The sequence below is a fragment of the Jaculus jaculus genome, chromosome 10 (genome assembly GCF_020740685.1).
Source record: "Jaculus jaculus isolate mJacJac1 chromosome 10, mJacJac1.mat.Y.cur, whole genome shotgun sequence".
In the NCBI taxonomy this organism is placed as follows: domain Eukaryota; kingdom Metazoa; phylum Chordata; class Mammalia; order Rodentia; family Dipodidae; genus Jaculus; species Jaculus jaculus.
Window position 1 is genome coordinate 88,612,901 of NC_059111.1, and position 25,776 is coordinate 88,638,676.

The 25,776-nt window shown below is 42.9% G+C and overlaps 1 protein-coding gene across 1 annotated transcript in view; it reads left to right on the forward strand.

The window, feature by feature from the left end:
* The window catches only part of Snd1 (staphylococcal nuclease and tudor domain containing 1), a 485,819-nt gene that overhangs the window by 263,645 nt on the left and 196,398 nt on the right, over positions 1-25,776 (forward strand). Inside the window, exon 13 of the mRNA XM_004658615.2 lies at positions 18,891-19,001. Within this exon, the coding sequence (XP_004658672.1) occupies positions 18,891-19,001 (111 nt within the window). The remainder of the gene's footprint in view (positions 1-18,890; positions 19,002-25,776) is intronic.

The window sequence follows — 25,776 nt, forward strand, 5'->3', positions numbered from 1 at the left end:
AGATGGTAAAAGATGTCATGGAGGCAAGCTAAGGAAGGGTTAATGTATTATTCTGGGATGGGAAGGGAAAGTTTTAAGTAGGTCATCAGGAGGCCTGGTGACAAGGTGGCTTGAGCAAAGGGAGGTGAAGGAGCAGACAGGAAGAAGGCGCTGGGAACCCCAGGGACGGGTGTTCTGAGCGACACGCGGGAAGTGGCCCGGCAGAGAAGGCTGTGGCTAGTGCAGGGTGCCAGAGTTAGAGCGCACAGACGGGCCCACAGAGGCAGGGAAGGAAAGCGTTGCAAGATGCTTTCACTGACACGCCACTGCTACTTACAGTTTTCAAGTGCATTCTTGATAGGTCAGAACAGTACTTGACAACTACGTAAATATTAAGATGGCTTTCAATTGTCAAGATTCTTAGTGCTAAGATGGAAGCTATAACTTCCCAGTTGACATAGTGCCATGAGCTTTCTTAGTGTAAGAAATAGGAAATTGTTGTTAAATGTCAGCTCTTCATTCTTGAATCATTTCTTTGAACATATTCCTCATAATGAGCAAGGTCAGTTGTTTTTTCCATTAAAAGGCACTTGGGAAATTGAAACCCTGCCACGAAAAACCAAAAAAAAAACCCCAAACAAACAAACAAGTAGGCACTTGGCTAGCCGGGCGTGGTGGTGCACGCCTTTAATCCCAGCACTTGGGGGGCAGAGGTAGGAGGATCATCATGAGTTCAAGGCTATCCTGAGAATACAGAGTGAATTGCAGGTTAGCCTGGGCTAGAGTGAGACCTTACCTTGAAAAAACAAACAAACATAAAACGCACCTCGGCCAAAATAAAAAGAGCTAGCCAGTAAAGAATCCCACTTTATACTTCTTTTCTCATTTGTTCAGTCCTCTTTCCTGTTAGTTATACTACAGAGTGCTTGCATAATATATCATAAACAAGCACTGCATATCAAAGCGTTAGAGAAAAATAAATAATACCTCACAGTGTCGCCAAGCAGCCTGGCCTCCCACCTGTCACCATTACTGCATACATAGCAGCTAGGACCCTTGCAGTGGATGCCTTAAAAGAAATTCCCAGGCTGGGGAGATGGCTCAGCTGTTAAGGCACCTGCCTACAAAGCCTAGCGACATGGGTTTGATTCCCAGTGCCCACATAGAGCTGGATGCACAGGGTGGTGCATGCATCTGAAGTTTGTTTGCAGTGTCTGGAGACCTATTTTCTCCCTCTCCTCTTCTGTCTCTCTGCTTTCAAGTAAATAAATAATGTTCCATAGTCTGAGTGTAAACCCTCAGTTAAGGTAAATGCGTGCTGAAATGGTGCACAGTCTAATTGGTCTTGAATGTTACTGTTCAGTGCTATGAGCTATGGCTGGATGGATGACGTTGTATTGAGTGTGTCCTGCGTGACTGTTGATCAGTGTTGTGGTCAGTGCCACAGTCCTAGGATGAACATCCAAACTAGGCACAGTTTAAGGGAGGAATGGGATTTATTTCAAACTTACAGCTCCAGGGGGAAGTTCCCTCAGTGACAAAAGCTACTTCCATCCTTCCAAGCAGAGAGATATCATCCCCAGCCAGCAAACACTAAAAGCAACAAGCACAAAACCAGGCAGAGCCCAAACCGCCTGGTGTACCTTTGGTGCACCTGGATATCCAAGTTATAAGCTTTAAATACACACACACACACACACACCCTACACCTACCCTAAGTCTCTGAGAGACGTACATTCAAACTACCACAATCGGTAAATCCTAGTTCATGTTTAAAAAAGAAGTCAGTGATTGCCGGGCATAGTGGCACAGTACTTGGGAGGCAGATGCAGGAGGATCGCCGTGAGTTTGAGGCCGCCCTGAGAGTCCATAGTGAATTCCAGGTCAGCCTGAGCTAGAGTGAGACCCTACCTTGAAAAAGAAACCATCAGTGATTATTGTATGTAAGCTAGAAGGTGTTTTGTAGAACATTTCTGCTCTTTCATCTTAGAGGGCTGGAAGCTGAAAGAGCCAGGCAAAGCCAAAGCTGGGGTACAAGGGCCACAGTCTGTGCTCTGCATTGCTACTCTGTGTTTCAGTGGCTTCCTGAAGGGTGTTTAGAATGCCTCTTTGACCACAGAGAGCTGGAGGAAGTAGGGGAGGGGGGAAACGACACAGCCTGCACCTTGAACCACAAATATCACCATTGTTGTGACTTATTTTGTTGGTTTGGGTGATGGACCCCATGTAGTCCTTACACTGTTATATTGGTACGTCTGTGAAAATAAACTGGTGAGAGATCAGTTTTGAATGTGTTCCTCAATCACTCTTCACCTTGGTTCTTGAGACAGGGTCTTGCACTGAACCTTGACTTCACTAATTTGCTTAGATTAACTAGCCAGCAGTCCCAAGGATCCTCCTGTCTCTGCCTCCTAAGAGCTCGGGTTGCAGGCACGCACTGCTACCTTTTTATTTTATTTGTTTGCTGGGCTTTGAATTTGTGTTCTCGTGCTTCTGCAGCAAGCATTACACTAAGCCACCTCTCCAGCCCCTATTTTTAAAAAATAGATAAGGGCTTTTCCCCTATCAAATTATTTCATACAAAGGGTAGTGCCTTGCATTAAACTATCCTTTAAAAGCAAAACCATTCCACCAGTGTTAAATGTCTTTTTGAGAAAGTTGGTTTCCTTTTGTGTGTATCTTAGAAAACAAATGAAATAAGCTAAGCTAAAATCTAATATCTTTTTGGTGCCCACAGCTATAAAATTGTTTTAACTGGTAAGCAGTTTACTGCCCGTGATTTGTTTTATCCATTAAGGACATGAATGTAGCCAGGGCATCATTTTTGTTTATAAACTTCCCAACAATAGTCCTCCTTCACATTTGCCCTGTTGGTTCATTCTTACAAGCACCTATAATTGATCCCTGTGCCTAAATGCAGTAGGGTTCTCTTTACTTTAAAACATTGTCCTTCATATATTCCACACTTCAACATATTGTTCATGGGATGTTACTACACTGGCTTTCATTCTTTTCTTTAAAAAAAAATATATGTATATATATTATTTTTGTTTAATTATTTGACAGAGAAAGAGAGAGAATGGGCACACAAGGGTCTTCTGCCACCATAAACAAACTCCAGAAGCATGTGCCACCTTGTGCATCTGGCTTACGTGGGTCCTAGGGAATTGAACCTGGGTCCTTTGGCTTCGCAGACAAGCATCTGAACCACTAAGACATCTCTCCAGCCCATGACTTTCATTCCTTACCTGGAGTAGTGGCCCGAAAGCCAGCCTTGCTTCTGATACTGGTTGAAAGTGTTGAGTAGGTCAGGGACTCACAGAGGTTTACCTGTTCAAGCAGGTAGTACACTATGACCTCCTTGCTCAGGTAGTAGTGAGGTGATAGGGGAGAACCCGGGTGTTTCCTCTGCTCCACGTTCCTAAGCAGAAGGCTAATGCTTAGTTGCTGCCCGAGGGCCTGCCCTGGGCCTTGCAAGTACAGTGGGGATTGGGCAATACAAGTGGCCCAGAAAAAGGCCTGCGAGCGCCTTTGCTGGGCCTTGCAGACTTCTGGAAACCTTACTGTGTTCCTTGCCTCTCCCTGTGGGCTTAGGCTTCCCTGTTTCTTGGGTTAGAAATAAGTATGGCCTCTGGAACCCATGCTTAGTTACTACTTATATCTTTATCCACTTAGTCATACTGAGGATTGAACTGAAGGCTTTATGCATATCAAGCAACCACTCTTCTGCTGAACTATATTCCCACCCTTCTTTATACTTTCTATTTTAAAGCATGGTCTCATTGAGTTCTCGGGCAGGCCTTGAACTTAGAACCTTTCTGTCACATCCTCCCAAGGAACAAATAACTGAGATTATATACATACCTGTATCGACCAGGCCAACTTGGCATGTTTAAACTCTTAAGAATGAGTCATCCTAATTTAAGTCAATTAAATCTCTTAGCATACTTTGGTTGTAAGGAACAGTAGCAACTGTGACTGTTCTGAGCCGGCAGTTGTGTGGGAGTTATGAAGTTGAGGTAGGCCTATTTAAGGCTATAAGACCTGGCTTGGGAAGTAGATGGGAGACCAGAGCAGCCACAAAGGCACAAGAAGCAAGAGGAGAGGAAGGATACCCTCATGGCCACCAATGGGTGCTGCTGCTTAGGCAAGACACCGTAGCAAATGAATTTTAACTTTCCCCTCTTTCTGTCACTTCACAGCCAGGAGCAGTCTGTTAGAGGCGTGAGCAAAGGTGGTATTGAATAAACACCCTCCATGGAATATAGCTCACCATTACATCCTGGTGATATCACTGCAGTGAGCTATGTTCAATGAAGATGGTAGTTGTTTGCCTTTCAGACGCATCAGGAGTCTGGGGATGGGGAGGAGGAAAGAAAGTGCCCATCACAAGACTGCGCAGACTAGGTTCAGACGCTGCACTCTCACTGAGCGAGAGGAGAGCAGGCTTGCCCACCTTGTACTCGGGCACACGCTCAGCATACTGTGGGCTGCTGCTGCTGCTGCTTCCATTTTTGTTTTTGTTTTTGCCCCAGCCACTGCCTAATGCATGCTAAGCACGTGTCCTACCACTAAGGTGTTCTTCCAGCCTCAACACACTATTGTTCTGTGAAATTTTATCTCTCAAAGGATAAAAAAGCAGAGAAAATAAGAGATGAAGAAAACATTCTTGTGTTTCCAGTGAAAATTTATACTTTGTGTCGAAATATGTACCGAGAAGAGTCATCAGGCATTTCAAATCATTATTCCTGCAAATAGGTCCTGTGAATTCCCAGTTGGCAGGCAAATTATTATAATTAAATGTCTAATATATTTTTTAGCCATCGTATTAGTATTAGAGTGGTCAAATTTATAATATGATGTCAATAGATTATTTTTAATGGGCTGATACATTTTTAATGCATTAATGGCATCGTAGATAATTCATGTGCACATTATATTTATTCCTGTTTTATAGAAATTTTAAAAGGACAGCAATATAATAAAGGGAAATGGGCTGAGACTCCGAAGGCTCTTAAAGGCCCATTGTGTTGGTGTCAGTCTCTGTTTTTCCCTTAGACAGCTCATTTACAATTTTTCTGAATTTCTTTCTGGATCTGTCTGCATCTCTATGTGGAAGCATTTGGATTAGTTTATCTCTGTGGACTCTTTTTGCTTAAAAATTCTATGACTCAGTCAGTTATTACTTTGTTTTCATCCAACAGCCCACAGAACCCCCTGGGAACTCAGTGAGTGAAATCAATCTACTAGCTAATAAATATTTATTGAGTGCCTACTAAGTGTGTGGCTCTTCTTGGACCATAGGGACTATGATCTAGGTGGTATAACAAGATTCGTACAGAAAGGAAGACAATGATTCACTGCAGTGACAGATAAGTGCCAAGTGAGTGTCCAACTGAACCCCTGCCATGGGGTGAGCGAGTGCCAGGTGTCGGGATGTGTGTATGGCGTGGGCTGACACAGAACGCTGAAAGGGAGTAAGTAGTGCTGGAGAGGTCTGTGCGCCCAGTTTACCGAATGGCTTTAATAGCTCTTACCCATCACATGTAGCTCTGTTTAGTTAGATGAAAACTGGATTTAGAGTTGGAGAAATTGGTTTCTGATTGTGGCTCTAGCACTTACAGTAGGATTACATGTGGCAGGTCTGAAAGGATTTACTCTTTTGGGGAAGCAAAAGGCATTACCTGTATTGCTAAAAAGATTAGGCTGGACGTTGTGTGTTAAAGTGTCCGTGCTGTATAGGCCACCATGGGTGTCTACCACATCTGAGGTGAGCCGTTAGTGAAAATGAGTGAATGTGTCACTAGACATTTGTAGGTTAGAGGTTCAACAAGGCGATTGGGAATATCCTTTTCACACTAACGTGCAACCTGTCTAGTCCCAGCGTCGGGTAGTCTTTCTTGTCGACTATAATTCTGTGTCTTACACGAGGCGCCACTGGTTTCTCACTGGGAACCAGAGCTAGCGAAAAAGTCCCTGTCTCTCAATAAATATTTCACATAGTACTCAGTCAAGATCAGTCTTCCTGTCTCCTGCATCCTCCCTTTCCTTCTCCTACTCTGTCCTCTTTCTCTTCCCACTCCCATCATCATGTTTGATTCCTCTTGAAAACGTCTAAACACATGTTCCCTGGTGGTGATGATGGTTCAGATTACTCATCACCCCAGTGCTTTATGGGAATTAAACTGGCAGTGGTCAACACTGTAAGGAAAACTGGTTGGCAAGGAGGCTGTGTAGATCAAGGGGGAGATCATGGGAGCCCCAACTGAGGTAGGAAGAACTAATACAGAAAAGAGTCATGAGAGGCAACAACCAGAGTCCAGTATTTTCTTTTGAAATGAGGGCAGTGTGACTGTCCTGCAACAACCAAGAGAGGTGGTGATTTGGTAGCATTCAGTGAAGTTTTTCATCTAGAAAAGTGAGTTTTATTTTTGAAATGCTGAGTTTTATGTGCTGATGAATCACACAAATTCACATGTCCTGCAGATAGTTGAGAATGTGAACGCATGGCATATTTAGCAATGAGTGGACCCATTTGGCTGAGTTGGAAGCACATGTTTGTTAGACCATTTACTTCTTTAAAGCTAGACCTAGTATTTAATTGTAGTTTTAATGTTTATGAAGAATCCCTTTGTCTCGTGAAGGAATGACATTTCTCCTGTAGAGGGAGTGTGTGTCACTTTGGGGGTCCCATTCCATGCTCTGTCATAGAAGATTCAGATAAATCAATGCTGTTTCCTTTTTTGAAACAGTTATTACCTTTTTTCTTCTTTCTGTTTTACTGTTATAGTTAGGGCTTAGGAAAAATGCTAGCTATTTAAAGATGAATGTTGTATTATTGGCACTTATATTTAATATGTCCCTCATCCTTGAGCCAACATTTATCATTTTCCACCTTCCCCAGGTGTTCCAGAGACTTAGCAGTACACTGGTGTTTGGAGAGGAGCTAGTATCGTACTACTTTGACTTGTCTCATAAAGCCATAACCATGATATTGCTGAATAAATGAAACTATGAAATAAGAGGTAGCAATAAGATTACAGTGCTTCAGAAATCCTGGGGGCAGAATAAAATTGTCTATTTACTAAGCATAACTATGTGATGTTACGATTTCTTCCCCCTCTTTTTCTAAATCACTTTGACCCACATTTTCACAACCATACCCACCACTATCCAAATTGATGAAGTGGGTTAGGTATTTAATCCTACTGCTTCCAAATATACTTTTATCTCATTTTCCCGTCAATTGTGCAGGGTAGCTCTATACTCTCCTAGGTAGGTAGGATAGGAATGGAAATAACTTAATCAGTAGAGCTCATAGGCACACTGGAGTAGAGAATTGACTGAGACTGGATAGCTTTGGTTTTTGTTTTTTTTCTTCTTAGTCCAGTAGGTGCTATTGGAGCTCAGTGGGATGTGGCATCTTGAGCTAAAGGAGCTTTTGTTAGTGCTCAAGTGTAAGCCTATTATTAATAATGGTGTTTGGGTGGATGTGTACTCTAGCAGTCCACGGATTTAGCTGCATATGAAGCAACAATATTTGCATGGAATTTTTTTTTTCCTATTTTTCCTCTTTTGCTGTTTCTCCTGCTACTTCTTTAATTGAACATTTCTACCAGTCCTGTTTAAGAATCTCCTTTGGTTTCCAACCATGTATCCTTTTGAGGTCTAAAAGTGGGACTTAAGTTCATATTATTCCTCATTCTTTTTTTTTTTTTTTTTGAGGTAGAGTCTCACTGCAGCCCAGGCTGACTTCACTATGAATTCACTATGTAATCTCAGCCTGCCCTTGAACTCAAAGATCCTCCTACTTCTGGGATTAAAGGTGTCTTCACCCAACCATTCTTATTGTGTTAATTCTCCCTTTCCATAATTTTTTTTAACTTGTGTCTCATGTAACTCAAGCTGTCTCTGAGGGTAACCTTGAATTTCTGATATTCCTGTCTTCACCTTATGAATACTGGGATTACATATCATCCAATTTTATGTGGTGCTGGGGATCCATCCCAGGGCTTCATGCATGCCGGCAGCAGGCACTCCGCTAGCTCCACAGCATCCCCACTCTGCTCCCCGTGGTGGTCATCTTTTTTTGCTGTGATGATTGGGCATTGAAGAAAACACACACCACAGGTAGATGAATGTTGGTTTACTGCTGCTTCGTTTCCTCTGCCCTTATGCAGGAGGTGACTAGGAAGTGCAGTGCTCTGGTCTCCCCCACCCCATAACTAAGAAAGGTTTTTTTTAAAGATGTAGGACAAATAACTCTTTTTATGTTTATTTATTTACTGGAAAGTGATAGACAGAGAAAGAGGTAGAGAGAGAGAGAGACAAAGAATGGGCACACCAGGGCCTCCAGCCACTGCAAATGAACTCCAGACACGTGCGCCCCCTTGTGCATCTGGCTAACGTGGGACCTGGGGAATCGAGCCTTTAACCAGGGCCCTCAGGCTTCACAGGCAAGCGCTTAACTGCTAAGCCATCTCTCCAGCCCCCTAAGAAAGATTTTGACATGTTGATATGTACAGGCATTGTCCCCAAAAGTTCTTTTATCTTATTATTTGTTGTTTTTTGTTTTTGTTTTTTAGAGGTAGGGTCTTGCTCTAGCCCACGCTGCCCTGGAATTCACTCTGTAGTCTCAGGGTGGCCTTGAACACACCATGATCCTACTACCCCTCCTGTACTGGGATTAAAGATGTGTGCCACAACATCTGGCTTGTTTTATTATTGAAACAGAATAGAACTGTGTAGCCCAAGCTAGCCTCAATCTCAGAGAGAAGCTTTTGTTTCAGCCTCCCAAGTGCTAGGATTACAGGCTTGAGCCACTGGGCGCCAGAGCTCTTGATTATCATATTTCAACTCAATGATCTCTAGAAAGTACACTCAGACCCCAGTTTCGAGCGCCCGTTATGAAGTAACATTTACTGTTGGTGCCACGTGGAAGCCTGCCTGACTACTTGATTGGCTTCTAAGTTCTGTTCTGCATGTGCCTGCTCAGGTGTCTGGCTGTTTGCTCCTACTGTGTCTCACTGCTGTGTAACGGCAGCTCAGCCAACAGTAGGCTTTCAGAGCCTGGTGTGAGGATCCTTTTACCAAAGCTTCCCTGTCCCCTAATTTAGCCTTTAATGATCTTCTGTTTACCCTTCACCTCATCCTCGTTTCTAAAGCTGAGTTAGACATAGAAGCATTTGAATCTTCCTCTTTGTGCATTCCGAGAATGTCTCTTGTTGCTGTTCTGATCCTTCTTGTCTATCCTGCTGATAGCACTTCTTAAGTGAAAAAGGGAACCATTCAGTGTAAAAAAAAAATTAAATCAATTTGAGTCAATTTTAGAACTATACAAGTTTAAGGAGGAAGTGGAAAAAATAGGGACGATAGAGGAAGAGAGATTTAGAAAAACCTGCAAGGGTATGTGCTACCTCAAATGTTTCTAGTTATTGATACTTCCAAAACAAAACATCCTGTCTACACATGCTTCCTGGGTATGTGGTAAGTGCTTCTTAGCTATGTGTGGGGGTGAAGGAAGTAGGGGCAAAAAAATATATTCAGCCAGCAGGTACTGGGGTGGGTGTCGTCAAAGACATTGATGGGGACAGGACAGTATAAATCCTTAGAGATGTTATGTGATTGAGATATACCCAATAAAGGATTGGGAGAATACCCAATAAAGGTTTTTAGTTTATTGCCTGTTGTTGTTCAGTGTCATGTAGAATTTTGCACTTACCTTTTATAAACTTTTTTTTTTCAGCTTATAAAAGCCAAGTCTATCACAAGCCTAAAAGTGCCATGTGCTTGCCTCTAAGAATCTGAACATTTAGAGGTCTTATTGTGAACTTCTAGAGAACATCTGAATGGAGCCTAGTTTTGGGGACTGTGAACCATTAAACTTTCCCTCTTCTTATCCATTGTCTTTTTGGATTGTGTGAAGATTAATCTTCATTGTCTACTTGATAGGACTTAAAATCACATCTGAGGATGTTTCTAGAGAGGCTTAACTGAACAAGGCAAACCCACTCTGAATGTGGGTGGCACTATCCCATGGGCAGAGGTCCTGGGCTTTCACAGGGGAGAAAGAAAGCTACCAGTGTGGTAGTTTGAATAGATGTCCCCTAATATATTCAGTGTTTTTTAATTTGTAGTTGGATCTGCAGCCACCTTGCTGAAGGATGTGTCACTGGGCAGATCTTAAAGTATGGTGCTGAGTTTGAAATTCCAGTCTAAAGACATGCAGAGTGCCTGGTTCCACCTGGAGTTCCTGAAGTGTGCTGTGCTATATGGTGTGGTTTTGGGCTTGTGGCTTCTCTCTCTCTGCTTGGACCTTGAAAGCAGGCCAGCTTCTTCTGCCATTATGGAACTTCCCCTGGATCTGTAAGCTTCAATGAATCCCTTCCTCCATAACTGCCTGGTCTGGAAGTTCACTTTAGTGACCCTGAAGCTGTCTGCCACACCCACACCATCTCTGCTTGCTTTCTGGCTGTGGACTCCACGTGAACAGCCACCTCTTCCTCCCACTGTCATGCCTTTCCTATCATGATGGACTGTGCCCTCAAACTCTGAACCAAAATAAGCCTTTCTTCAAGCAGGTTTTGTCAGGTATTTTGTCACAGTGACAGGAAAAGTCATACCTAAGCAAAGATAAAACAAATATTTTAAAGAAAACTGAACTCTCTATCTTTTCAGTGAATCCTATGGTGACCTTTGCTTCCTTCTTGTCTCAAACATACTTGCAGAGACACAGCCACTCTATAGTTTCCCTTATCGCCCTATAGTAGCAGTTGTCTAAGTAGTTGATGAGAAGTGAGACTAGAAATCATTATGGGAATTACTGTCACTTGTGAGAATGCCTGTGTTTGTGGCAGAAATAAAGCCATTATGTAAAGGGAGTAGAGCCTGTTTCTTTTTTTAAGTTACTTATTTATTTATTTCAGAGAATCAGAGAAAGACAGACAGGCAGGCAGAATGTGTGCCAAGACCTCCAGCTACTGCAAAGGAACTCCAGAGGCAAGCACCACCTTTTGCATCTGGCTTACATGGGTCCTTGAGAATCGAACCTGGGTCCTTTGGCTTTGCAGGCAAACACCTTAACTGCTAAGCTATCCCTTCAGCCCAAGATATTGGAACCGTTAAGGGTCATAGGTGACAGAACATTTGCCTCATGTCCCACAGTAAACTGGCATGAGGTTTTTGTGCTCAGCTTATGAAACTTGACCACAGGGCCTTGAAATTATTGTAAAGAAGTTGTATGGTGAGTAGGTATATATGTGTGTATAAATTTATGCATACACCTGAGATATGTGCACTTCTGCAGATGAATAACTATTCTGAGTATGTTGTACTGTTAATTACTGTTCAGACATTTTCTTTAAGTTTTGTTAAAATATTTTACAGAATGCCATGTGTGGTGGCTCACACCTTTAATCCCAGCACTTGGGATGCAGAGGTAGGAGGATTGCCTTGAGTTCAAGGCCATCCTGAGACTACATAGTGAATTCCAGGTCAGCCTGAGCTAGAGTGAGACCCTACCTCAGAAAACCAAAAATAAAAATTAAAAAAAAAATTGCAGGAGCATTTTTTGAGGGTTTGCTATATTCTGAATATGTATTCACATGTGTTTGCCTTAAAGAAAATATTCTGTTTTTGTAATCTCCATGGACACCTCAGTGGCTGATAAAATGTAGATGGTTTTTAAGTAGAAAATGTTAAGCTCCAAGAACCTAGATAAAGTTGTGTAAGAGCACTGAGCACTGAGTTATCTGTGCCCTTTGTGATGGAGATTGAAGGGGTGTGTGTGCAAGGGTGTGTTGAGATATTATTCTCTTGTGCCACTCAGATATCTGTATCCATTTCTCCCAGATTCTTTTTTATCATGTTGAGTATTCCCTTTGAGTTAGCTCTACCTATGGACACCAAGTCAAACAATGTGTGAGTGACAGAAGTATATATGTATATATAGGGAAGCCTTATCTTCATTCTCACTGTTGTAATGTAATGTGCATTACCTTTGACTATAACTGGACAAAATGCATAACATTATCTCTCCAAAGAAAGAAGCATTCTTGAGACTCTCAGTCTCCCTTCTTCCTTTCCTCCCTCCCTCTTCAGAGTTTGACTTTGTGGAAAGTTCTTGGTAGTTGGTATTTGTGGGAAGTTGAACTATCCTATCTGAAAATACCTAGTGCAGATCAGAGGAGGCATATCTGCTAAGGAGCATAAGGAATCTGCACAAGGGTTGAGACTGTGCTGAGCAAAGCCAGTCTGAAGGGAACATGGCTCAGAGCTGAGACCTTGAAGCCTAGGTGGATGCAACAAGCAGTGGTGTGAGGTTGGTGACATTCAAGGCTGTGAGTCCTACAGGTAAAACCACTAAGGATAAGCACTGACACACCAGAGAAGGGAGTTGCAGGCATGGAAAGGAGGAAAAGTTGCGTTGATATTTGTTTTAAGTCATGGTATGTTGATTCCGGTTCTCCAAGAAGCAGGTTCCAGAATGATTAGGTGTGGGAGAAACTCACTGGGGGAGACTCTTCTGAAGGGGAGAATGGGAAGTGATCAAATCCTCCTGTGGAAAAGGGAGGCCTGGAGGAAGGTTGCATAGGAAAGTCCAAACTATTGAGCAGTTGTGAGCAATTTTCTTAAATCTGATAACAAATCTCTGCTATGGTTTGACTATATCCTTCCAAATTTACTTATTGAGAGTTTAATTCAGTGCAACAGTTGTGCAAAGTAGGGTCTAGTAAGTAGGAGGCAGTTGAGTCATGAGGGTCGAGCCCTTGTGAATAGATTAATTTAGTGTTCTTGGAATAGGTCAGTTCTTACAAAATGAGCCTAGCCTGTACGCACGCAGTTTCCACTGTCTTCTGATCGACATGTAGGGCATTGACAGGACATGGTCTTAGACTTCCTGGCCTCCGGTAGCATGAGCTGAATAAACCTCTTCTTTGTTGATTGCCCAGTCTCAGACATTCTGTTCCAGCAAATTGAACATCAGAGGAGTCTCATGTCCCCCAAGGAGTAGGACAGCCTTGGTATCTCTACTTGGTCATAATTGGGTAGGAGCAGCTGGTGGGAAGCAAAACACTGGCTGAAATGGGAATGATGGATTTCAGGGCACAGCAGCTGGGCTGTCAGTCAATTCCGATTCCTGTAGTCAGAGATCCAAGAGGCATGTATTCATGACTGCCACACATAGTTTTCAATCATTATACATATAGAAATAAATATGTAGAAATAATACAGATTGTAAATGTGGGGTCCATAGATAAATGGCGATTCCAGAGCTTGGGAAGAAACTATAAGATAAGCCTAGAACATGTTGTGCTAGAAAAAAGGAGGGGCTCTAAGAATGGTGGGGGCCTGTCCAAAGGACAGTGAAGCCAACTTGTTCCTATTTCCACACTGGGAACAATTTGAACATCAAAACAGAGAACAATAACAACAGATTATAACCCTTTGAATAAAACAAGATCCTGTGAGTTCATACTAATATAGCTAAATCAATGAATAACTTGGGAGTTTGATGAAGGAACAAAATTATATAGTTCAAAGTGTTTCCTGACAAAATACCTATCAATTACAAACAGGAAAAGAATATAGTGGCAAAAACTGGTAGACACCACTTAATCAAGTGATGAAATATGACAGTATAACTAACTCTGTACCTTGAATGAGATTATGAAGAAGCCACCAAACCAGAATAACTAGCTTCTCAAAGGTATCAAGGCCATGTTTGTTCCAGAACACAGGAGATTTATAGGAACACTTTATTCTGAACTACAACAATCTCCCTTTAACCTACAATATCAGGTACTCAGTCAACTGCAGTCCAAAAGTATCAATGGTCTTCAGTTATGCACCATTCCAAAGTGTGATGAGTTTTCTTCATCCCACTCCATGCTGCTCCGAATGAGGCATTCCTGTGGTTAGTGTATCACACTGTGCAGGCTATCCCCCATTAGTCACTCTTAGTAGCTGTCTTAATTTTGAAGTTAAATGTTGTGATATTGGCAGTGCTTATGTAACCATTATTTTTCCTTAGTAATGGTCCCAAATCACAAAAGTAATGAGGCTGGCATTTCAAATATGCAAAAGAAAAACTGTAACATCTCTGTGTGTGTGTGTCGTGCACACACACACGTCTCTTTCAACAGACAGAGTCTTGCACTGTAGGCCAGACTGTCCTGGAACTCAGCCGGGGCTGGCTCCACACACCTTGCAGGAGCTGTTCCTCTGCCTCTCAAGAGTGCTGGAGATTACAGACACAAGATACCACACCTGGCTTGAAAGTACTTCTTTAAGAAAATATGTTGAGAGAACATTAATCTAAAAAAGTATTTATTTATTTATTTTTGAGAGAGAGAGAATGAGAATGGAGACTCCAGGGCCTCCTACCAGTGCAAACAAACTCCAGACAGACACATGTGCCATTTTATATCTGCCCCTGCCAGCGGGGAGTGGAACAAGGACCCGAGGGGAAGTTAACCTGAATGGGAAGAGGCAAACAGACACAAGGAAGGAGACCAAGCTGAGTTTCTGGTCAAGGCCTCGAGAGTTTATTCTTACATGTAGGTTTATAAGGTTGTAGGGGGAAGGGGATGTAATCAGGCCAAAGATCACAGAGTTACTGGCTAATCTCTCTGTTTCTTCAGTTTTTTTCAGTTATTGTCAGCATGGGAGGGAGGGGGTTATCACCCAAGCATACGATTTCTTCATTTCTGGTAACTGAGCATTTAGATGAGGAGATAGAAACTTAACTTGCTATATGGCAGTTTCTGTCAACATGGCTGAGGTTAGGCTTATAGCTCCCAACATGCATCTGTATTTATGTGAGTATTGGGGAATCGAACCTGAACCAGCAGGCTTTGCAAACAAGCCATCTCTAGCCCTATGAATACTTTGTGAGGTTGCTTAAATCTAGAGATGTGGAACCCATGGGTACAGAGGACCCACTATAGCATTCACTACTTACTATCCTTGGTTGAAGGCCTCCCTTAAGCATCTTGGTACATATCTCCCATGGATACAGTTAGGCTAATGCTGTAGACCCTTTTCTTATAAGTATTTCAGTTGATTTGTGGAATATGGGAATGGCATGTAATTCCAGACATTTGTGAAATTATATACGCTGTGAAATAATCCAAACAATTTTAGAGAATTATCTCATTTATCAATATATTCTTTATTTCTTTCAATATTGGGATCCAGAAAAGGTATGCAAAACATGATCAAACTGAGAAGTCCTGTAAATTAAAGTTTTACTTTCTAAGGGTCTTATTCATGTTTGAAGAATACAATACAGACCCTGATGGTTTGAAAATGATGTTATAGTGGAAATAAATATATGATTTATATTTGATTACTGTATGGAATGGAGTGGGTGAGGAAGAGACCCATTGCTTGCAGATCTTTTGAGAAAGTCTGAGTATGGGACATTGTTTGGATTCTGTCAGGAATGCCTGGGCCTGATGGCTACTGTTCACTGTTAGTAGAACTCTTAATTTCAGTTCTTTGGAGAAGCATTTCCATCCCAGCACTAGGTTTCCAGCTGATAAAGAGAGGTGACTTTCTCCTGGCTGTGTGTTCTTTTCATATGCTGATTGGGAGTTGCCCATTTGCAGGAGACATATGTAATTGGAGTGAGTTACCGATACATTTATGACAGCAGCTTACTGTCATACATAGCACATTGTGTGGTGTTCTCTTTTCTTACTGGGCATCCAATCAATACACTAATATTAGGTTGAGTCATCTTTAGCCAGGGGAAAAATCTCCAGGCCTTTCATTAGCAGCCAAAAGAAATGAACTATACTGTCAAGTACAGAGATCTAGAGTAATCCCATTTACACCCTCTCCTTTCCATTCTCTTCAAATTGCAGTCTCAGATCATGTAGAGGAAAAGGAAAGAAGCAAAGAAAGCATGTAAAAATTAATTGTCTTTTTTTTCTTTGCTGGGCAAACTTGCATAGGGAAATAATTTAATAGTCCAGTAGTGTATTTATAATATGAATAGGTGTTTTCCTTCAAAATTTTCTGAATGTCTTAAAACAGATGAACTTTCTGTAAATTTGCCACACTAAAGAATATTCTGAGGGCTGGAGAGATGCCTCAGTGGTCGAGGTGCTTGCCTGCAAAGCTCAAGGACCTGAGTTTGATTCCCCAGGACCCACCTAAAGTGAGATGTACAAGGTGGCATATGTAGTTTATTTGCATTGGCTGGAGGCTTCGGTATACCCATCCTCTCTATCTTCCTCTTTCTCACTATCTCTCAAATACATAAATAAAATATTTAGAAAATACTTTTAAAGGAGATAGTTCCATTCAGAAGATATTTACTGTGTACATTGTGCTAAAAACTGCATTAGGAAGTCAGGTACAGAGCACAAGAAGCATGAGCTGTGCCCTCACAGAGCCCAGTTTACCAGGGAAGATAGACAGTGAGTTAATTGCAATGTTCTTGCATGACATAGATGTTCTATCACAGGGGAGAGCACACTAAGAAGAGAATACATGTGATTCTCACACGCCTGGAATGTGGTAAATACCCAGTGATGAGGTTGTTACTATTTCATGTGTTTTTACTCTCCTCATTGCTAAGCACTGGCACCACAACTGTTCCTCCAGGGGAAATCTGTAATTAGGATAAGAAGCTAAGAGAACATGGCTAGGATGCTAAGCTTTCAGGGAAAAGGAAAGTATGGGCAGGGTATGGAATGAATTGGGAATCTAAGGCTTCTCAGGAAGTCCATATAGCAGTTCTAAATTGGTTTGTAAACATTTGCTGATGGGATGAGGAGGGCAAGGCCTACGGAGAAGAGTAGGGAAAGATTGTGCCCTTGGTCTCCCCTGGGCAGGCAGGCACTCAGTATTTCTAAGACCTGATTTGAGCAACATTAATGGGGCTGCGTCATTAAACGTTGTGCTGTCTTGCTGAGTATTCTCTGGTTTTTCAAATAGAAATGTGTGTGTGAAATTTTCTGTACCTGCTTTTTCATTCCAGCCTTCCCTTCCAGACCCCGTGTATTGACTGTAAAATGTCAGTGCTCAGTAATTCAGAATTAGCAACAAACATTTCTTTATTCTGTTAGCATTTAAAATCACCAAGACACCTCAACCTGTCAAAAGTGGGGTTTGTGCCGGGTATGGTGGTGCACGCCTTTAATCCCAGCACTTGGGAGGCAGAGGTAGGAGGATTGCCATGAGTTCGAGGCCACCCTGAGATTACATAGTAAATTCCGGGTCAGCCTGAGCTAGAGTGAGCTAGCTACTTCAAAACAACAACCAAAAAGAAAAAAAAAAAGTGGGGTTTGTCCCATAAGCCATTCACTAGCCCCTTAGCTCCCTGGCTCTCTGGTAGGTGGCCCCTCTTCCTTGCCCTACTAGGGCTCCTTGGTGACAGCCTTAGTTAAATCTTCACCTTGTATCAACATCTACATCTGCCGATTTGGGACCCTCGCCTTTCCCATGCTGCCAAACACAAGCCTGTGATAATGACAGCATTTGCCAGCACGCGGATGCCGTGACTCAGGAGACAGGGTGGCCAGCAAAGCAGCCTCTTTGTGGGAGTGGATTTTGAGAAGTGCTAATTCCGTGGCAGTTTGGAGATATTAATATCGTGCTGGCAGCAGATAAACAGGCAGCAGAGGGGCATATAATGAGAAAGAATCAGCCACAGCATCTTCCCCCCCTTTCTCTCTCGCCACATCTTCCCTCTTTAAAAAAGGTCTGTTCTAGATTTAGCTGAATAGAACCCTTAAGTGGTTTAAACATGCAGTTACTGGCTAATCCAGCTGCCCACCTTTCTCTGAGGATCACTAGCGTGTTAAGAGTTAACTACATTTTCAAACGATACTAAATCACAGCATATGGCACAGTAGCCTATTGCTTACTGTACCCTCTCCCTAAAGGGCAGCGAACCAGATGGTACAAGGGGGCCTTTGGTGTAATTATGACAGACACAAAGAAAGACATAACCGCCATGCTCCCTCAATAATATCATGTCTCTTGCTTTCCAACATTTGTTATAGTCAATGTTTTTGAAATTTTATTTTTTGCAGTTGGATGTTCATATCAGAGTCCCCTTTCTAGATTGGAGAGGAGCTGTGTAGACATGCTTCATTGCTTGTTTTAATGTCATTTCCCATGCACTTTTCTAGTTGCAGACCACTTAGTGAGGCACCTCTCATTCTTTCGTGGGAGTAGTTACATGTAAGAATTCCTTCATTTGGATTCTAATCTGAGATCTTCTGCCCCTTTGGAATCCTGCTCCAACACTGGTCACTTTGGGTTTTATTCTATTTATTTCCTTTGTTCCTCATCTGGTTTTCTTCCATCAGAGCATCTCCTTCCTGCTTGTCCCTCTCTCCAGTGCATCCCTGGCGCTCTTCCAAGCCCACTTAGATAGGAGATATACTCAGGAGTTGTGAAAAGAGAAACACTTTGATATTATGTTAAACCAATGTTTCTAATATCGCCAAAGCACAACAAGATATTTTCTGGTTATAGTATAGCCAGGAAGGAGATTTTTGAGAAATTTAGGTCATGCTTTTATGTGTTCATTTTTTATGTGTCCCTGATATTTTAGACCAGACTTTTCTTGGAGGGTAGTGGTTTGTTTATAACATTCTGTAAATAGCCCAGCCTAATGGGGCCTTTTTACAGATATATTCTGCCGGTTTTTATGTATGGCTTGATCCTAGCATATGACTGGACTAGCCAGAAAAATGCTGAGCTAGGGAACTTTTGTTATGCAGCCTTTTATTTTGATTTCCAGCTTAGCAACTCACTGGTCTTGAAATCTTTGGCTTCTCCCTGACTTTGCCAGAATGTGTTGAGACCTCCAGGTGCTAACTGTTATTATTTCTGTTGACTGAGCCCCATGTGCACCTCTTGTGTTCACTGACCTATCTTTTCTGTTGCAGAAACATTGCTGAGGCCCTTGTCAGCAAAGGTCTAGCCACGGTGATCAGATACCGGCAGGATGATGACCAGAGATCCTCACACTATGATGAGCTGCTGGCTGCCGAGGCCAGGTGAGCTGGGAAGTTGCTAAGCACATTGGGATTAGCTTCCTTATCTGACTCAGTATTGTGCATGTACCTGAGCAGAATAGGGTGGAAAATAATATGCAGATAGAGCTCGAATCCTTTTTATCTTCTAGTTTTGTTTAGTGAAAACAAGAGGAGCACACACTGAACTTTCTAACCTTGATTAAATGCACTTGGGCCTCTGTTTTTCCAGATTGCTAGCATAAGCAAGATAGGATTTCCTTGTGATGACGTTACAGAAGGAACCATGGATGAGAGCACTATGTTGGACATTTTAATCACCATTCCTGGGGCTAATAGGGAAGCCCTGCCTGTGTGTGGAATACATTTGCCTCTGTTTCTTACCTTCAGGGCCTTCTCCCCATCCTCCCATTTGTCACCTCTAGACCTTTTGTCGTGTACCAAAGAAATGAAAACATTTATTAGGAAATGAGTTTTGGTTTCAAACCCTTCTGACAGCTGGCAGGAGAGCATTTGAGAAGCCCTGTGACATTTTACTTTTGTCCTTCATCCCTATGGCTGGTTGCCCCAAGGTCATTGCTCAGCTGTGTTTCTTGCATTGACATTCCTGAAGGCTTTTACTAAAGGGAGACTTTTGTCACTGGGTGGTGCTGGTAGGTACATAATTCCCAAGCTTCTTGGGAAACAGCAAAAACTGAGCTATTTCTTCCAAACTGATATGAATGTCTCAGCAGACTGCTTGGATTCAACAAACTGGCTCCATTGTTTCACAGTGATGCTGTATGCAGTTTATCCATGGGTCTAGGACCTGTTCAACTCTGGTCACTGCTACATACCACACAGTAAGAGAAGTCATAAGTTTGGGCACATGTTGTCTAATCTCAGCTTGAGACTTTGTCATTGAGATAACTTCTCTTGCTTGTAGACCCAGAACAGTACCTTGATATGTGGCATTTACCTCTAACTCCATGTCACATCCTGATGGATAGAGCATCTATAGAATGTCACATTGAATGTCAGCTGAGAAATCAGTCTGACAGCCTATTGGGACTTTTCAGATTCTTTCTGTGGGCGTTTCCCAATAGACTCTGTCTAGGAGCTGAATCGTGCATGCAAAGTGGCCAGTAAAAGTGCCCATATCTTTGATTGCTTGAGGCTTATTAGTGGCTCTTAAAGAAACCATGTGACCTATGGATGTACTTTCAGATATCAGAAAGGTTGAGGCAGGAGGATCGCGAATTCTAGCTTGGGCCTCCCAGTAATTTCCAGGCCAGCCTAGGCTACGTTGTAAGACACTATCTCAAATTATAATCAGAATAACAACAGTAAATAGAAATGTGGCATAAATTTATAATTACGGTTTCTCTTTGCTTCCTCTTTCTTCTCTCCCTTCCTTTGTTACTACTAATCTTGGTGGGCTTCAGGAGCCATGATGGAAAATGAGGCTTTACTTTTCATGGTAGTGCGTGTCGTCTAGCCCCTCTAGGAAATGGGCCTATGGGGTGACTCCTTGGGTGGGCCCATGGCCACCTCCGTTTTCTTGATCTGATAGCAGTTTGAAGAACAGGTGAGGCCTTGCTCAAGTAACAGGAGCACTGAGCACTATAGTGGGATGTGTAGCCCTGTTTCCAGCACTGGGTTCAGTGTGCCGCTGGTGAATATTGAATTGTGACGGGCAGGTAAGCATGGAAAGGGTTTGCAAAGCTGCTCTGGAAAGTGAAGCCAGAACCAGATCTTGTATTGTGCTGTTAGAAATAGCCATGGTGTGAGGATTTTTGTGAGGATTGTTTAATGAGTACACATATATAAGGAAATTTGGGGGAGATTTGGATTTTAAGAAGAAAATAAGCCTCTTTAGTACTGATTTTGTGCTGAAGTAATGTAACAAGATGCTTGTCTGCTAAAGCAGTGAGCTGCCTAGAGATAATTGTGTTGAGCCATTGCTTTCAGACTGATGGTGGAAAAATTGGCTTCTGGGTCATTGCACTGTGGCAGGTTGAGTAAATGGAGAGAAATTTACCACTTTGCCAAGGCCAGGAGACATTGCCCTAAGACAGCATAGACCTCATAAAGAATTAGGAGAAATGGCCACCCTGAGTTGGAGTGGGTTTTACCTTTGGAGCATCGTGGTCTGGGGCTCCCAGGACTATCTTCTGGGTTCTAACCCCCAGCCAGGTGAAGTGGGATGCAAGAAAGACTAGAACACCTACTAGGTAGGGATGGCGGTTTTGTAGCCATTAGGAAAAAACCTTAAGTGCAGAATGAACTCTTTTTGCAAATGACCAAGATGATCTCTTTCCCAGACCATTTTTCTACAGATACTCTTTTATTTTAGTTTACTTTCACTTCTCCCTCCATTTTCTCCATGACATCCCCTCACTGTCCCCTTAGTCACCTCAGTCACTAACTTACAGCATGTCAGAGCTCTTTGTACATAATGCTCCTGCCCCTCATCCTGCCTGTCGGGCGACCATTACCCAGGTTTAGGGCACTTTCCCCCAGATACGTTAGTCCCATTTTCTCCGGTTCAACCCTGCTCTGTGACGCGATAGCCCATTGATTAGGTTTCTCTCCCTCCCAGCGTAGCGTCCTCTGCAGATCTCATTAGTGAGTTGGTTACTTATTTTCTGGGCCATGAATAGAACCCCTCAACAAGGAAGGCTTAGGTCTTGACCCCCAAGTCTCTCATTGCCTGGACTGTCACTTAACTGTCTTTGTTTATCATCCTTCAGCCTCTTTTTAATCTTCAGTGATTGTGTACTGAACCAAGCCAATTTGAATTAATTTCTCAAGTAAAATTTCTTGTGTTACTGTAGCTAATGCTTTGGCACAGGCCAAATTAGTAACATCTGCTGCATTCTTATCCATCATTCATTGTGAGACTCTTCAGATGGGTACAAGGCCATCATTTCCCTCCTTCCCTTCCTCAAGGGTGTCAGTGCCACGGGCTTCCTGCCTCTGACCTTGGTTACCTGGCTCTTCTCTGCTTATCGCTGATGGTATCAGCAGTGGCGCAGTGTGCTCTTCCATTGACTTTGCTTTCCAGTGCGCTGCTTGGCCATTAATCCTTTTAGAGAAACATTGTAAGCTTTGGGGAAAGGGCAGCCTGTTAACTTCCCTGACTTCTTGGGTCAGCGCCGCTGCCTGCCTAGAAGTTGATGAGCTTTCTCAGGGCTTTTTAGCCGCTGCTTCCCCTGTGAAGGGCTGTGATCTGCCAGCCTCTCTCAGATGATCTGATGGGAGCTCAGGGAATGGTACTTAGGCGCCCACTGGGAGAGCAGGTGAGACAGAAGGGGAAGAAGAGCAGTGTGCAGTTGGCCAGGTGCTTTGAAGCACACCTACCCGCCAGCTGGGAGCAAGCTTTCTCCTTCCCACTCCTGCTTGCTCGCCCTTCCAGACGCCTTCGTTTGGCTGGCTAGCTGCTTATGGGAGACCTGCATTCAGTCTCAAATACCTGGCCCATCTAGAGGAAGCCATATCTTTTTTTTTTTTCAAAGGATAAATAAGCCTCTGATTCCCAAAAGGCAGCCTGCTTTTCTAGCTCAGGTGTCTGTCATCAGCTGCCTCCTCCCTCATTACCTTGTGTCCAGGCAAGATAAGGTTTTGGCATTTCTTCGTGTACTCTCAGGCCTGTTTCTCTCTCTCCTGGGCTCCATTGAAAAGTCCATGATTTTTGTCCCAGGCTTCTGACAGCTTCAGTGTATTTGTCCTCCACATTTTGTACAAAAAAAGAATTTAGATGCAGCTGACCCATGGTTCTCAGTGACACTCCGATCTCCCTTGTAGAAGAAGCATGGGCTCTTCAGGAAACGTGGTACATCATTTCTTCTCTGCAAGGCTCTACCATTTAATCCCCAGACTGGCTTTCAAACATGTCCAGTTTGCATCTTATTTCAGTAATCCTCGGCTAACCTGCTGTGTTCCTCCTCTGCATGAGTGTTCTGAACTTTAGGCAGAGCTTTTAAAAAAAAGTACTATTTATTACTTATTTGTAAGACAGGCTGAGAAAGAGGCGGATAGAGAATAGGCATGCCAGGGCATCCTGCCATTGCAAACTATACTCCAGATGCATGCACCACTTTGTGCATGTGGGTTTATGTGGGTACTGGAGAATCAAACCCAGGCCATGCGACTGGTTGCAAGCAAGTACCTTTAACCACTTAACCATCTCTCCAGCCCCAGGCAGAGCTTTTGACCCCTTTGTAAAATATTCCTTACCTCCTTCTGTATGTTTCCCAGAATCATCATTTAAGACACCCCCCCCCCGCAATCCATTCTTTTTGAAATGCTCTAAATTATTCTTATCTTTCATATTGGTGCCATGTATCCAGCTTTATTTTGGAAAGGGCAGAATAAAATTTTGATCTCCTTGCTACATGTCTTCACTGTGGGCTCTTGTGTTTTTGTTTGTTTGTTTGTTTGTTTTTTGTTTTGTAGGTAGGGTCTCACTCTGGCTCAGGCTGACCTGGAATTCACTATGCAGTCTCAGGGTGGCCTCAAACTCAAAGCGATCCTCCTACCTCTGCCTCCCAAGTGCTGGGATTAAAGGCGTGCACCACCACGCCTGGTTCTTGTTTTGTTTTTGATTTTGTTGGCTTTGTAAGACAAGGTCTCACTATATAGCCTAGGTTTGTCTCTAACTGGTGATCCTCCTGCTGGGATTACAGGCTTGGGCGATCACACACACCGTTCTCTGAGGCTTTTGTTGAGCATTTTTATTGGACAATATTCATTAACATTGAAAGCCAGCTAGTAATGATTGGAGTCAGCTCAGAGCCTGACTGTGTGCGGTGTGGATATGCACAAATAAGGGATTGATATATCTGTACATTTTATATACATTATATATATCTGTAGTATTTTAGCCAGGCATGTTGTGACTTGCCTATAATCCCAGCACTGGGCAGTTTTAGGCAGAAAGATTAGGAGTTCAAAGCCAGCCTCCTCTACCTAGCAAGACTCAGTCTCAAAAATCAAACAAAAACCAACTTAATATTTTAAGATTGTTTAGAAACCGTATTGACTGCAGCCCATTGCTGAAAAACATAAGTTGGTGGTTTTTTGGTTATCATTATTTTTTCTTTTCAGACACATTTTCATCTAAGGTTTTGTGATCTCAAGATAGGATGTATATATTCAGAAAAGAAAGTGATACCCCAGCTTAACTGTGGGAAAGCAGTTGTGTTGAACAAACTAGTGTCTGGGCACATATAAATAAGATGAGATTCATTTTGTACATGTGTTGTGAGGTTAGGGTTATCACAAATGAGAAAAGAGCAAACAAGCTCTTGTCTTACTTTTTCAGGTCTAGTCTGTTGGTGGCACACTGCAGCTTCTGTGGTGTCCTTGGTCTCATTGGTAGGCACAGGCCTGCCCTCTCACTGCTGTGCCTTAACTTCCTTAAGAACTCATTTTCCAGTCAAACAAACCCTGTCTTTAGAAAAACCAAAAACAAGTGCTCCTGCATTGCTGACTTCCACATCAGTCTCCACACCCCACCAGCATCAGTCACTTGCTTTTTCGGTGTGACTGGCAGCACCTCGTATTGCAGGCTTTTCTGTCTGAACCTTAGACAGACTGCTAGCATTCCGTCTCTGTTTGATCAAAGGCTGTATGCTTGTTAGAGACTCTCCCTTTGGCAAGCCAATCACAGTGGTCATTATTAAGAGGGCTCCATCTCTCAACAGATATTTCTCCTGGTGATGCAGTTAGAGGGCCACGGGGGCTTTCTGCTTCCCCTGCATTTATAGCCATCATTTAGAAATGCATTTCGCAATTCTACCAAAGTGTTTTCAGTACAATTGGGATGGAAGTGCTCTTTGGTCATCTACTTTTAACCTAGCCAGAGCCGTTTTCCTGGTTTGCTGGAATCTTTTCTATAAAACTGCAGTAAGTGTATGGGGGAGTAATAATCCTTTGAGGAAAAAAAAGAAAAAGAGATGGGTGTGGTGGTGCACGCCTCTAATCCCAACACTAGGGTGGCAGAGGTAGGAGAATCACCATGGATTCAAGGCCACCCTGTGATACTACATAGTGAATTCCAGGTCAGCGTGAGCTAGGGCAAAACGCTACCTTGAAGAAAACAAAAAAAGAGCGTGGCTGGAAAAAAGGCTTAGTGGTTAAGGCATTTGCCTGCCAAGTCTGCGGACCCAGGTTTGATTACCTAGTATCCATATAAGTCAGATACACAAGATGGCACATGCATCTGGAGTTCATTTGCAGTGGCTGGAGGCCCTGGCACACCCATTCTTTCAGTATATGTGCCTCTTCCTCTCTCACTTTCTCTCTCCTTCTCTCTCTCTCTCTCTCTCTCTCTCTCTCTCTCTCTCTCTCTCCCCCCCCCCAAATAAATAAGATATTTTAAAAAAATAAAAGGAAAGGGGCTGGAGAGATGGCTTAGCGGTTAAGGTGCTTGCTTGCAAAACCCCAGGACCCAGGTTCGCTTCCCCAGAACCCAGATAAGCCAGGTGCACTAGGTGGTGCATGTGTCTAGAGTTCATTTGCAGTGGCTGGAGGGCCTGGCATGTGTGCGTGCGTGCCCCCCCCCCCAAATAAATAAAACTTTTAAAAATTAATTAATTTTTCTTTTTTTTTTTGGTTTTTTTGAGGCTACCCTGAGACTACATAGTGAATTCCAGGTCAGCCTGAGCTTATAGAGTGAGACCCTACCTGGAAAAAAACAAAAAAAGAAAGGAAGGAAGAGTTGGGGGAAAGGCAAGGCAAGAGGAAAGGAAGAGAAGAGAAGAGGGGAGGGGAGAGAAAATTAAAGCAAAAAAAAAAAGCCTGGAGCTCTTCATAT